Source organism: Polyodon spathula, chromosome 8, assembly GCF_017654505.1.
Source record: "Polyodon spathula isolate WHYD16114869_AA chromosome 8, ASM1765450v1, whole genome shotgun sequence".
NCBI classification, from domain to species: domain Eukaryota; kingdom Metazoa; phylum Chordata; class Actinopteri; order Acipenseriformes; family Polyodontidae; genus Polyodon; species Polyodon spathula.
Window position 1 is genome coordinate 9,954,585 of NC_054541.1, and position 14,157 is coordinate 9,968,741.

At 37.6% G+C, this 14,157-nt stretch overlaps 1 protein-coding gene across 5 annotated transcripts in view; it reads left to right on the forward strand.

The window, feature by feature from the left end:
- The window catches only part of LOC121319347 (extracellular sulfatase Sulf-2-like), a 102,052-nt gene that overhangs the window by 60,318 nt on the left and 27,577 nt on the right, over window positions 1–14,157 (forward strand). For 4 of the 5 annotated variants that reach the window (XM_041256690.1, XM_041256693.1, XM_041256695.1 and 1 more), the window contains 2 exons: window positions 10,777–11,023; window positions 12,154–12,393. In XM_041256690.1, coding sequence (XP_041112624.1) covers window positions 10,849–11,023; window positions 12,154–12,393 — 415 coding nt within the window. In that variant the 5' untranslated portion in view covers window positions 10,777–10,848. Of the gene's footprint in view, window positions 1–3,541; window positions 3,654–10,776; window positions 11,024–12,153; window positions 12,394–14,157 lie in introns of those variants that run through there. The other variant, XM_041256691.1, reaches the window with a different exon arrangement.

Sequence of the window (14,157 nt, forward strand, 5' to 3'; positions counted from 1 at the left end):
AAAATCAACTCCCTGACAAAATGAAGCATTGCAGAATCCACAAAGAGGAGGAACAGTTCTTCACTAGAGGGCACTGCCACTGTGCTGCCTATTGTGTAACCTAGACTGCTTGAAAGAATTTCCATTGGATAACGCTAACCGGGGGGCATGCAGAGTGTTTAGACCTCCTTAGCCCCCACACTGCAGGTGGTGTACTAGTGTATGGGTTCAATTGTAGGGATACAGCAGTTGGGTCCAGCTTCAAAATCCTATTGATGCTACTGCTTGCTGACACCGACCTTTCTTTAATTACAATTGTAGCTGTGCTTTAATATTCCTGTGGTAAATTAATCCCAGTCCTCTTGATGAATATTTTATTCTAGAATATATTGTTAACCAAAGAGTCCTGTCACTTTGTAATTTGAATTTGAATGCCTTTTGTGGGTAAATTCAATGAAAACCAGCAAGTTTTGTCTCTTCCTGTGCCAGTCTAAAACAAAGCTGCTGAATGCAGACCCAGCAACAAGAGTAACAGGTACGTCAAGGAAGCTAAATAAAAACCTTGTGATTTAGATTCTGAATCTGGTATGTTTGCCCTGGAGTCGGCAGTGTGTTTAATTAGATCTGGTTACATCATCCACAGGTCAAGGAAAAACCTGAGCTTCGAGATTTTTAAAGACATACTGCTGGGCACTGTTGAAATAAATGAACAGAATATGTTTAGTACGTTATATTAATGCAGCTCATACAGTACACTTTCCCTAAGCAGTTAATACTTTATTTTGCCACATAGTTGCTGAAAATAAAACAAAATGAAATCGATTTTCCTGACGCAATTCTTCTTTTTTGTTGTTGTTTTGACGTTCTGGGGCTTGACAGAATGATAAACAAATTTGTGATACATTTATTTGGTGTTGTTTTATGCCTGTTCCCTGTACACATCAACCTCTATGACACTTTATTTAGTCAAGATCCAGTATGAATGAGAAATGAGGAGGATTTAAGTGGTCTCTTAAGCTTTAATTGGACCTAAAGTCACTGGCACACTCCCTTTTATATTTGAATAATGATCAGGAGGCTGTGTGGTCCAGTGGTTGAAGAAACAGGCTTGTAACTAGGAGGTCCCCGGTTTAAATCCCATTTCAGCCGCTGATGCATTGAGCGACCTTGCGCAAGTCATTTAACCTTGTGCTCCATCTTTCAGGTCAGACGTTGTTATAGCTGATGCATAGTTCACACACCCTAGACTTGTATCTTATAAAGTGCTTTGTGACGGTGGTCCACTGTGAAAGGTGCTGTGTAAAAATAAAGATTATTATTGAGTGGAAACTAAGGAATTACTGCTCACCCACTCTCCCCTTCTCCTGCTGTAAGGTACTCTTCTGTACCTTTGTGGTTTGTATCAATCTCGTTATTCAAACCAGATTTCCATTTGAAGACGATATATATAAAATGTATATTTCCTGATTCGTTTTTTTGTTTGTTTGTTTTTCAATGGACACAATAATGTTATGTAAAAAAAGCACAATTGAATTTCTCAACACAGCAGACCTCTAAGGAGTTCTAGGGAAAATAAATATGGACATATTTCCACATAAGACACTGAAATGATTGAATAATTTATTGCAGTGTTGTCTTTTTGTAAAGTCTATTTGTGCTGAAAGAGTTAAGAAGGAAGTTCTGTTATCTGTAATATTGTGTTATTGCTGTTATCTGTTTTCACTATGCTTGAGGTTAGTCTGGTGGAGAGAGAAGCTTAGCACAGTCTAATTATCCAGTAAACAAGTGCACCACAGTTGTGTTTTAATATTTATTATTGCAATATACAAGATACCAGAGACCCTGTTAATTACACAAGCATCATTTATGAATACATTTTAGAACAAGCTACAAACTTGTATGATGGAACATTTTTTAAAAACGTAAACCTTTAAATAACTCAATACAATATAAAATTAAGGATTTTTCATTTGTGTATTGTACAAGCCTGGGCAGCATTTTATTTTATTTGTATTTATTTTTTGTATTCCCACACGTCTTAATTACAAACTGCAAGTGACTCACAGTCCACAGTTGAAACAATTTCATTAAGTACCTTTACATTTGAATACTATAAGCCTAGTTTACTTCAGGGACCTATTGAGGTAGGACATATTGAACGCTGATGTGCCTGGAAGGCTTGCTGTGAGATTAATTTATATAGAACTGCTTTTTTTAAGTAATGTAAGCTTTTTAAAACACATCCATCAGCGTGTGTGTCATAAATGTGGCAAGGCTGATATTTCAAGGCTGTCTACCTAACAGCACTAGAGGGAAACCTCTAAAAAAAAGTTTTAAATAAATGAGAAATGGGTGTTCCTGTACTGCAGGGGAAACGATGCAAGAGGATTTCTGATTTCTATTTTAAATATATTTAACCTGGTCCTGGTTCCAAATGTGTAAAGTGGTCACAGATCCCAAACAAAATTAGATTATTTTGTTTTCCACATAGGTGATCAAATAAAATTTAAGATGCTTATTGTTCATTTCAATTTAATTCCAATATATTTCATTTATGTAGCTCTTTTCATACCACGGTATCTCAAAGTGCTTTTATATGTCGGTTAAAACAGAAAGAAATATGCAGTATCAAGAAGTTGAAATAATAATAATAACAAGTGATATAGTCATAATAAGAATCTGGTATCTGCATTTCAGATCTGCAGTGATATAGAACCAAAGTTATGTAACCATTAACCTGTCTCATTGTAACACTGCCTCTAGTGGCTGTAAGAAATAACACATTTGTTCTTTGTGTTATTTTTTTCTGATATATATCTAACATCCACCAGCAGGGGGTGCTGCAGGGTGACATGTTGATGGGTACACTCTGGTGTTTCAGTTGTACTTTGGAGGATTAGACATGACTGAATAACAAGAATGCATTCATTTATACACACACTTCAAGTTGTAGCAGTGTGCGTCAATAGGTGATCTTAAATAAAACCGACACACAAGCTTCGTCCTCCTGTCCATAGGTGTACACCCTGAGAAACAAGAAAACGTGTTGCGCTGCCCAGAACAGATCATTTTAAATTACACTTTATCGATCAAACAAATAGCTTTTCTACTGCAGAAATCTACTGGACCACCAAAGGTTCATTAAATCAGCGCGAAACATTCAATTATGCACGCATTAATCTGCGAGTGCACGTCCGTTTCTGTGCCGGAATAGCAATTTACATGTTAATCTTTCTGCTAGGGGTTGTTGGAAAGGATTCATCAGAAGCTATTGACTGGAAAATTTCTGTTCAGATGTGAAGAGGTGCATTTAGCAGTCCATAGTTTTGTTTGTTTTCACTCTCTGTGTGGGATTCTTTCTGGGTGCCAATTAAAGCAGGAAACGTCATATTCTTTAGGACGTAAAAAAAAAAAAAAAACTCCTTGCTTATTTGTGTATAAACATTTACACATGGAGCACCCACTGTGATGGAAGTGTGTGTGTGTGTGTGTCTATCATACATAATCTCAGAGAGAGAGAGAGAGAGAGAGAGAGAGAGAGAGACTGAGACTGAGACTCTTCTTCACTCTGCATGGATCGCGCAGTACGCAATGGACTCGTTGCTCCTCTAGCTATTACTGGGCTGCTCAGAAATGGAAATATTGAGTGAAATACTGCTGCTGCACCAAATGAGGTAAGAAGTTTGGAAGGAAGGTTATTTAGATGTCAGCATTTTGTTGTTGATGGAAGAAGTGCATCTGGTATTTCAAATGAAGTCTGGGGGTTAAAGGAGCGCTTCTCTTCTCTTTTTTACTCGGAGAGCCTGAGCTACAGTAGAGGCTTTTTTCCGCTTGGTTTAAGAGTTACATGCATAGTTTACCCTTTTAAAACGGGACAGTCATTTCAATTTGCTTGTTTCGGTGCTGCACTGTTTATGGTTCAATATGATTTACTGGGAGGGATTATTAGATTTATAAGTGTATAGGGATGTTGAGTTCTGAGGTACACATTCCCTCAAAGTACACAGAGGAATGTTGAATACCCTTAGTTTTAAAATTAGTTTCCAGAAGAGGCTGACCCATTGGTTTTCTAGTGTGTGTACGATAAAGGATAATGTTTCTCATTTCTACGCAAGGTCACTAGGGAGATGAATGTGAATCAATGATATATATATATATATATATATATATATATATATATATATATATATATATATATATATATATATATATATAAAATTTCATTGCGTGCATGGCAATGTTTCCTTTTAAAAAACTGAAACAAATAAAAAACATACGCAATTTTCAAAATAAGATGCAAATTGAACCACTCTGTACTACAACTAAATAAATGAAAAAAATAAGCGAATATATCAGTCACTCATAATGAAATGCAGTCAGTATTTGACGAAATGTGGAAAATTGAATAAAACGGTATAGCTTTTATCCCGAGTTGTCTCTTTAATGTGTCAAGGCATTTGAACTCTGTTAGGTTGTATCTCTGAAGGCTCAGGTGTTACAGAGTAGATGGTGTGGTTTTTATATCGTCCACATTTATACAGCTCAACGTTTTCTAAAGCGTTGACATTGGACCGCTGCAGAAAACGTGAAAAAAAGGGTTTGAATAGATTGTGATCATAACATAAATTTGAATGCTTAAGCCCAACATTAGGTAATGTTTTATATGAAACAGACTAAAATTACCAGCAATTACCATTATTATAAGGTTTAACCAAAAGTAGAATTTCATTGTATCACCCATAAACCGTGCCCCAATCTAACCTTATGCTACCTTTTTCAGGTACAGCATGACATGTAATTACCTCATTAATTACATTGTTATTACTGCTGATAATTGTTGTCATGGTTACTATAAAGCTCAACCAACACTGTTAATTGATCATTTCCCTCCATACCTTTAAATTAAATAGTTGTACTCTAATGAAGAGATTATCTTTTGCTGCAAGGGTTTGTTGAAAAAGATGTGAATGCACACTTGTACTGTAACAAGGCAAGTGTTTTTTTATGTTGTTGATACAGATTCATACAGACTCTCCATTCGTTGTAAAGCAAGTTTTGACATCATTGTACCAGACATGAACATTTAATGCTTGGAGAATTCCGCGTTGCTGGCTGTTGTGATCTCTTTTTTTTTAAATCAGTGTCTTCTTGACTAAGTACTGGAAGATTTATTTATTTTTAATATAACTATAAATATTCAGTGGCTTGCGAAAGTATTGACCCCCCTTGGCATTTTTCCTATTTTGTTGCCTTACAACCTGGAATTAAAATGGATTTTTATTTCGATTTCATGTAATAGACATACACAAAATAGTCCAAATTGGTGAAGTGAAATGAAAAAAATAACTTGTTTAAAAAAAAAAAATAATAATAATTTTTTAGAGGCTTAATTTGCTATTAAGCCTCTAAAAAAGATCTGGTGCAACCAATTACCTTCAGAAGTTACATAATTCGTTAAATAAAGTCCACCTGTGTGCAATCTAAGTGTCACATGATCTGTCACATGATCTCATTATATATACACCTGTTCTGAAAGGCCCCAGAGTCTGCAACACCACTAAGCAAGCGACACCATGAAGACCAAGGAGCTCTCCAAACAGGTCAGGGACAAAGTTGTGGAGAAGTACAGATCAGGGTTGGGTTATAAAAAAATATCAGAAACTTTGAACATCCTACGGAGCACCATTAAAGCCATTATTAAAAAATGTTAAGAATATTGCACCACAACAAACCTGGCAAGGGAGGGCCGCCCACCAAAACTCACGGACCAGGCAAGGAGGGCATTAATCAGAGAGGCAACAAAGAGACCAAAGATAACCCTGAAGGAGCTGCAAAGCTCCACAGCGGAGATTGGAGTATCTGTCCATAGGACCACTTTAAGCTGTACACTCCACAGAGCTGGGCTTTACGGAAGAGTGGCCAGAAAAAAGCCATTGCTTAAAGAAAGATGAGACTAAAATTGAGCTTTTTGGCCATCAAGGAAAATGCTATATCTGGCGCAAACCAAATACCTCTCATCACCCCGAGAACACCATCCCCACAGTGAAGCATGGTGGTGGCAGCATCATCGGCAGGGACTGGAAAACTGGTCAGAATTAAAGGAATGATGGATGGCGCTAAATACAGGGAAATTCTTGAGGGAAACCTGTTTCAGTCTTCCAGAGATTTGAGACCGGGACGGAGGTTCACCTTCCAGCAGGACAATGACCATAAGCATACTGCTAAAGCAACACTCGAGTGGTTTAAGGGGAAACATTTAAATGTCTTGGAATGGCCTAGTCAAAGCCCAGACCTCAATCCAATTAAGAATCAGTGGTATGACTTAAAGATTGCTGTACACCAGCGGAACCCATCCAACTTGAAGGAGCTGGAGCAGTTTTGCCTCGAAGAATGGGCAAAAATTCCAGTGGCTAGATGTGCCAAGCTTATAGATACATACCCCAAGAGACTTGCATTAATTGCTGCAAAAGTTGGCTCTACAAAGTATTGACTTGGCAATAAAAAATATTTTGCATCTTCAAAGTGGTAGGCATGTTGTGTAAATCAAATGATACAAACCCCCAAAAAATCCCTTTTTTAAATCTAGGTTGTAAGGCAACAAAATAGGAAAAATGCCAAGGGGGGTCAATACTTTCGCAAGCCACTGTAGTTGCATAGCTGTATTGAGTACCCATGGTAAGCAAATGTGTAAATTTTACTAAAACAAACAGCAAGAGACTGGAAGACAAAAAACAACAAGCTACCACAAGAGCCAATTCTAGTAAATAAAGAACTAGTGCATTTACTAATATTGTGAAAATATTCAATAAATTGAACGACACTCTGTTTTCCACCCAGGGCTAGATATGGCACAGTAATAATAACTGTTAAAAATGTTTTTTTTAATATAAGGACAATAAAGTTGACAGCTCTGGGGGGAGATATTTCAATACAATGTTTCACTGGTTTCATATTTAATTTTAAGTGTTGTGATTACAGTACGTGCTGTCTTTGTATTTCCGGTTCTTCTTCTTTAGATTATTACTGGCAGATGGGTTTTTATATCAGATGAAACAGGCGTTAATATTTTATGGAATTCCATATGGACGTCTTTTATATAAAGGAAACATACAGCAAGACACCAGTCCCTTGATTTTAGCGGGATCTCTCCTGCTGTCCTACACATGAGGAAACACACTGGAAACATTTAGATAATCACTGGCAAGTGGATGTCCAAGAAAGAGTATACATGTTTTTTGAGAGCTGAATCCAAATAGAAGATCCTTGAATTATACAAGACACATCCCAAAAGGCATTGGAGACATCCCATATATTCAGTGTTAAAAAATGAACCCCATGCTGTCAGTATGGCGTAGGGCAGTACTTCTCAACTTGTGTATTTCCCGCCAGGATGAGGTCATGATCATTTGTTTAATCTCTCAAGAGTTAACACTTTACGTACTCTGAAATGCAATACAAAAAGACAGTCAAATGCAGATTTATCAGACAGTACAATAGCAGAGCATTGCAGCACAGCGTGTGGATGTTAGTGGCTTTAGCTCCTCCATTGCTTTATCAATAGTGTAGAATTCCAGATTATGTCAGATGCCTTGGTGGGCACAAATCTGCTCACAAGCAAAGCTTTGAAAACCACTTGTGTGAAGCTATCATGGGATACTAATCAAGTTCTTCCAATGCACTGCTGAGCACTGCTGGGAAATGGCCAGCCTTTGAACCCATTCAGTTCATTGGGATGATTATTATTTTTTTTTTAGCTGGGAAGGATCAATAGGTTTTTGGGAGGGAAATATAAATAAATGTGCAGAATAAATGTGGAAATTTATTAAATTTATTAATTTATTTAGTTTTTATGAATGCATTATTTCGGTGGCTCGCTGAATTGTCACAGCTGTCTTGAGTATAATCCTGTGACACTTTATATTTTCCCTGTCCTTCAGGTCAGCATTGGTGTGCACTCACATATCTGACTAAAGACTTACATGATGGAAGTCCATGCCATTGCCCCTTAGTGTTTACAAGCACTACCGTACATTCACAAAACCCTTAAACACAGTTTCTGTGTGCACAGAATGAGACTGGGTGCTGAACTGTAGTTAAATTGCAGTCAGCTGTCTGTACCAACCTACTGCAGTTTATTTCATAGGGGGATGGCAGTGACAGTGCCATTAGTAGTGTTTTAGATTTTGACAGTGCTTTCACTTGGCTATAGGGCTCACACTGACAGTAATCTGTGGCGTATTCATTTTTGTTGTCTTCACTGCGCTTAAAGGGAAGCCTCCCCTTTCATTTTTAATTGTCATGTATTTATTATGTAAGGCTACATATTCTATGAGAAGAATAGAGATGAAAAGCAACAGCTTTCATGAAACAAGTCTTTGACGTTGGACCAGATGGGTTAATTGCTAAATTCTATAATAAAGCCTCAGTCATTTTGCAGACATATGTTTGTTTTATATGTCGTGCCCTGAAAGTGAATTATACAAAAAATAAAAAAAATAAATTGTTAGTTACTGGGGTTCGCTTTGCTAAGTAGATGTAAAACGCTAACATTAGTGTCTTTAAGTGTTTAATGAGCCCTGATAAGCTTGCCGCGTATTTTTAGCCCTGCTTCTGTTCTTTTGTAAACGTTCACAGCGGGGGTCCCCTCTGACACTCACTAGTAGCTTTATATACTGTAGATTATGCAGAATTATTCAATTAACAGAACTGTTTTGTCAGATTAAACCACTTTGTACAAAAACAAACATGTCAGCGACATTCATCCCCCGCTACGACTGCAAATTCATGAAAGCCTTCAGTTGCATGAAAAAGCAGATCAGCATGTCTTATATCTACTGTGATGAAGGTAGGTTTGTCATGCCCCCAGATTCTTATACTCTCTTATACTGGTAAAATAAACTAGTCAAAGGGTCTGCCTTAAAGGTACGAAGCTAAGCTGGAGCGTGTGTACAGCATGTGTACCTGCACATATAGAACACTTGCACTGCAGCGTCACAATGAGAAACTTGTATTGAATTTGTCACTGCCTGACTTGTGCTATTGACCAGGAGAATGGAATTCAACACAAGCGTCATTTTCTGAAGGTCCATAGACTAAATGCAATTAAAAGCCCTTGATACAAAGTTACAAAATAAATCAGCTTTTAGATTCCCTACTCCTCCAAACTCAGTGAAAGCCCTGTTCACCACTCTCTGGAGTGGGGTTTGGGTTTGATCAGTGAAGTGGGATGCTGGGATATTGGGACACAGCTGGGGGTCTCTGATGTGAGGCTGGGATTATTGCAAGACTAACATTCCCAAGTCTGTTACTGCAATGATAGTACATGTTTAACACTGTCAAAACGAAGGTGCGACACTAGTGGCCCGGTTCCTGAGGGGGATTAGATACTGCACAGATCTTCAATAAGGGTTATTCACTGTTTACTGTACCAATGGGTACCTACACAGATCTGTATGTCCACAACTGTGCATAGTCGTCACATTTAATGTATAAAAGGGTGTGAAACACTAGCCCTAACAAGACATGGGGAGTACATCTAAAATAACAACCCCACATTGAAAGGGTTAGCATTTTCGTTCTCTCCATTCATTTATTTCTCAGCATTGAGCTGCTAATCCCAGTAAAACACAGCACTCCCCGTCCATTAGCATCTCAGAGGCCACCCATGTGTGCATTTCCAGATAATTATTAGATGCAGGAGTGAAAATGATACTTTGCTAATGCATTATTAATGGGTGTACATTAAATGGATTATTACTGTAGACAATGCAATGTTCAGTGGGCATAAAATGTCTCCATTTTAGGGTTATGCAGAAAATGTGGGTTTGACATTTCCCTTTTAAGATTTTTTTTTAAAGAAAATACTGTGCGTGTTATTATTATTATTATTATATTAAAAGGTAAACAATGACTCTATCTGAATTATGAAGTTTTTTTTTCAGTATACATCCTACAATATGCTATATCATTTAAATATTTTGCTGCACGCTTTGAATGGAACTAAGTTTTTAAAATACATTTAATTAGTGATTACTGGTAATGTTGGCAACACGTGGGATAATAATAACAGAGCAGATATTGGAGTTTCAGGTGTCTTCCAGCATGTCTCCAGCTGTTGATCTGAAATGCTGGTGTATTCCCCTTGGTTTTGTTACAGAGCTTATGAATTACTGAAGCAAAGCCATATAAAGTGCCAGTCTTAATACCTGCCAATAAAAAAATAACTGATGAGGAACAGAAATATCCAGTCTTTACAAGAATTGACAAAGGATTGGAAATGTAACAGACAAACTTAGTAGAATTCAGGGTATGAATGGACAACTATATCCATTTGTAATATTCTACCCGCCAGATCTATAGAAATAAGATGATTTGTATTGTCTGTTCAATGGTACATGGGTGGCTAACTTCTAATTTTAAATAAAAAATGGATTGAAAGGTCAATGACAGGGCCTAAATGGTGCAGTATTTTAATGCGATAACCTTTAACCCCTATACGCTTGCTGAAAAAGAGGATTCACATATAGTGTAGGATAGATGTTTCAATAGTAGGGCCAACAAATGCACAATATAATTGTAAACACATCAATGTCCTGCAATTTAGGAGTTTAGGACACACTTTTACAAGGGCAAAAAAAGCACACTTTATTTGTGAATTTGGTATACATGGTGTGAACTTTATATTCAAAGAATTTTTGTTTCATCAGTACCATTTCTCTCTGTTTTCAAGATGGCAGAAAAAGCTGAGATCATTTATTTTATGTATTTTTTTCTTAATTATTTTTCTTTTCTTGCCAGGATAACATCAGAAAGCGGAGACAGGGAATCTCTTGAGTTGCTCCTGAGGAAGTGAGCTGAGCTGTTTGCAAGATGGCAGCATTGAGGCTGTCTTCAGTGCTGCTCCTTGTGCTGGGGGTCCTGTCTCTCACTGACGGCTCGGTGCTCCTGTCAAACCAACGTCAGAAAAGCCGGGCCCAGCGCGACCGCAGAAACATCCGTCCCAACATCATCCTCGTCATCACCGATGACCAGGACACTGAGCTGGGTGAGTTCCATACAAGGCTCAAGAGACACGTACAAACTCTATTTACTGTCCAAGGGAATCATGAATTCCAATCTGTACATTGAGCAGTTGAGTCGAGCAGTCTGTTTTTTGGCTTCATTAGTGATATTCAAGTGATAGTTGAGCACACTGTTTATTTAATCTATTTGCAGTGAACCTGTGCTGGGGTTTTGTATAAATTACCTGTTTCCACCCATTAACAAACTCCGTGACCCCACATCGTTTCCTGTGTGCAGCAAAAAAAGGGAGTGCAAGGTGCAGAGGGGGTCCTATTGTCTGAAATGCAGGAAGTGAACCTACAAACACTGTGGCAGGAAAAATCTGCTTCATCTGAATCTAATTGAAAATAAAGTTTGAAAAAAAAAATCAATGCATCTGAATAAGGATTCTGTTTAAAATCACAGCAGTTGAGTAGTATTATGCACAGTTACACTGTATTAATGTGTAAATATTTTTGCACGATATATGTAAGTACTCAATTGTATCAGAAAAGGGTTAGGGTTATATTGTGCAAAAATATTTTCACATTAAGCACATTAATGTGTACATCTTTTTGCATGATAGCATTGCAATTGTGTGTAAGTGCATGTGTATTTGCTAAGTGCTATGTAAATACACAGAAGTTAGAGACACAGTGTAAAGTGTTACCCAAAACAGTTACAGTTTTCTGTATAATATGTAATGTCTGGCAAGGAATATTTAATAATTTTTTGGAAACAAACCCTTTAATAAACTTGGACTCTCTTCAGCTCTTGGACAGACACGCTGTGGACTGGCTGTGCAAGTGGTGTGTTTTGTATCTCTTGTATCCGTTTTGGATTCGAAAAACATGTTTCCCAGACTTTGGCACAGGCTGTGTTCTGCTCATTGGTTACCGTCGAAAAGAAAATAACATTTCCTGAATCAATATAAAGCACACATTGTGTGGTTTCAGATATTGATTGCTTCTCTGTTATTAAAACTGTTTCATTTTGATTGCGCTGGGGTGCTTTATGACACAGCCACACATACAAAACCTCTTTCTGTTACTTCTATTAGAAGCCTTAAAAGGTCATATACATTTATATGTAATAGACAAAAATAAATAATTGTTGTTTTCTGTATTTTTGGAGGCTCCCTGCAAGCCATGAACAAGACGCGACGCATCATGGAGAGGGGTGGCACCTTCTTCTCCAATGCCTTCGTCACCACGCCCATGTGCTGCCCCTCCCGCTCCTCCATGCTGACTGGGAAGTATGTGCACAACCACAACACCTACACCAATAACGAGAACTGCTCCTCGCCCTCCTGGCAGGCCCAGCACGAGCCGCGCACGTTCGCAGTGCACCTCAACAGCACTGGCTACCGCACAGGTACAGCTCTCTGCAGGAGCAACTCTGCTCCACCGGTCGGGACTGGCCTTTATGTTTTCAAGCAGTTTTTATTTTTTTATTGCTGCATCCAGATTTTCTGCATGTATTTTATATGGGAAAGGGGAAGTGACGTATAGGGTACAGAGTTCTGCTGTAATAACTTCAGACACTCGATTAGTGGTTGAGTAAACTGCAATAAAACAATCCAATAAATAGATCTTTCCTGTAGAAATTATACAGTCAGATTAAGAGCATTAATTTATTCACTGTTATAAGTTGATTATGAAAGGGCACTGAGTTTCATATTAATCCTCTTAAAATAAAATCTGTCAGAATGAAATTGAAAGCTAAACGATTGATGTAAGTATATTCTTAGTTGCCTTATTGATTTGGCACTTCTGCATCAGTTAGGTTCTGTTTGCATCTGGAACCAATGCATTGTCTCCACTGAGCTGAGATTCTGCAGAGTCTAGACATGTATTGTTGTTGCTTGATTCTGGACCGATGACATGGTTTTATACACATGCACATGTTGCTGATGGCTTGGAAGGGGGCTGCACCATTATAAAACCTTGGTTAGCATTCCTTTAAGCAGATTAAAAATGTGCAGATACAATGATCCCTCTTTATAATGCAGTAATCTGGAGCCATAGGTTAAGAAACCGTGCAATTTGTATTCCAGCTTGACCTATGAAGCCATGACTATACCGCCTTATAACCTGGTCTGTGGTATAAAGGACCACCTTATAATGAGGGAGCACAGTACTGTATTTGAGATATTCCCTGTAAAAAGAGACTGAAATGGTATAATCAGATAAAAACAACTACTGTGTAAAAAAAAAACCACACAATTCTAGTAATATATATATTTTACTCACTATGCAAACCAAAAAGAATGAAGTGTCTTTTATGGAAATTCAGTTGCCAGTAGTATAATAATAATAATAATAATAATAATAATAATAATAATAATAATAATAAAGTAGTGGAACATGGCAGATGGATCAGTACTTCTTTTAGTTTGAAAGACCAGGGTTGTAGAACCATTTGTGTGCCTTTACCCACAACATTTATAACCCAACTAACACCTGCAACCAAAGCCACAGTTAATACAATTAGACATGCATTATCAGTGCGGTAGCTGCAAATGTATTTATTTTTGTTGTCATTTTAGCTTTTTAAAACCGATTATGGTGATCATGACGATTGAATTAGAAAAGGAAGCATGCACTATTTATAACTTGACAAATCTGACCCACGCATCAAGATGCCAAACCAAAACAAGTGTCAGTTATTACAAAAATACAGTAATTACATTTTAGAAAACAATTATAAAACCCATTTTGTAAAACTTGCTTAAAGCAACTGTTTTAATACACAGCAAGGTCTTGCTGCTATTGTGAAACTGTTCGCTCCTAACAGACCGTTTGATAACTGCTAACAGGTTATGGGTGCCATGAGAGAGCGCTCTGCCATTGAATGCAGGGATTGAACGCAGGATTGTTCCAAATGGACGATGTGGTTCCAAGAGTGGCACATTGCTGGTTCCCTTCTACTTATTTACAGTACAGTTTAACCTCCTTTGCTTAAATAATAATAATATAAAAAATCTAACATGCCCCAGTAATTCTCAGATGGGTGCTGATTGATGCTTCCTTAGCTCCTGACATTTCTAAAGTTACTGTGTCAACAGAAATAAAAAGAAGCTAGATTAAACTTCACACTACAGCATCGTGGTATTTTATAGCAAATTTCCGGCAAGGA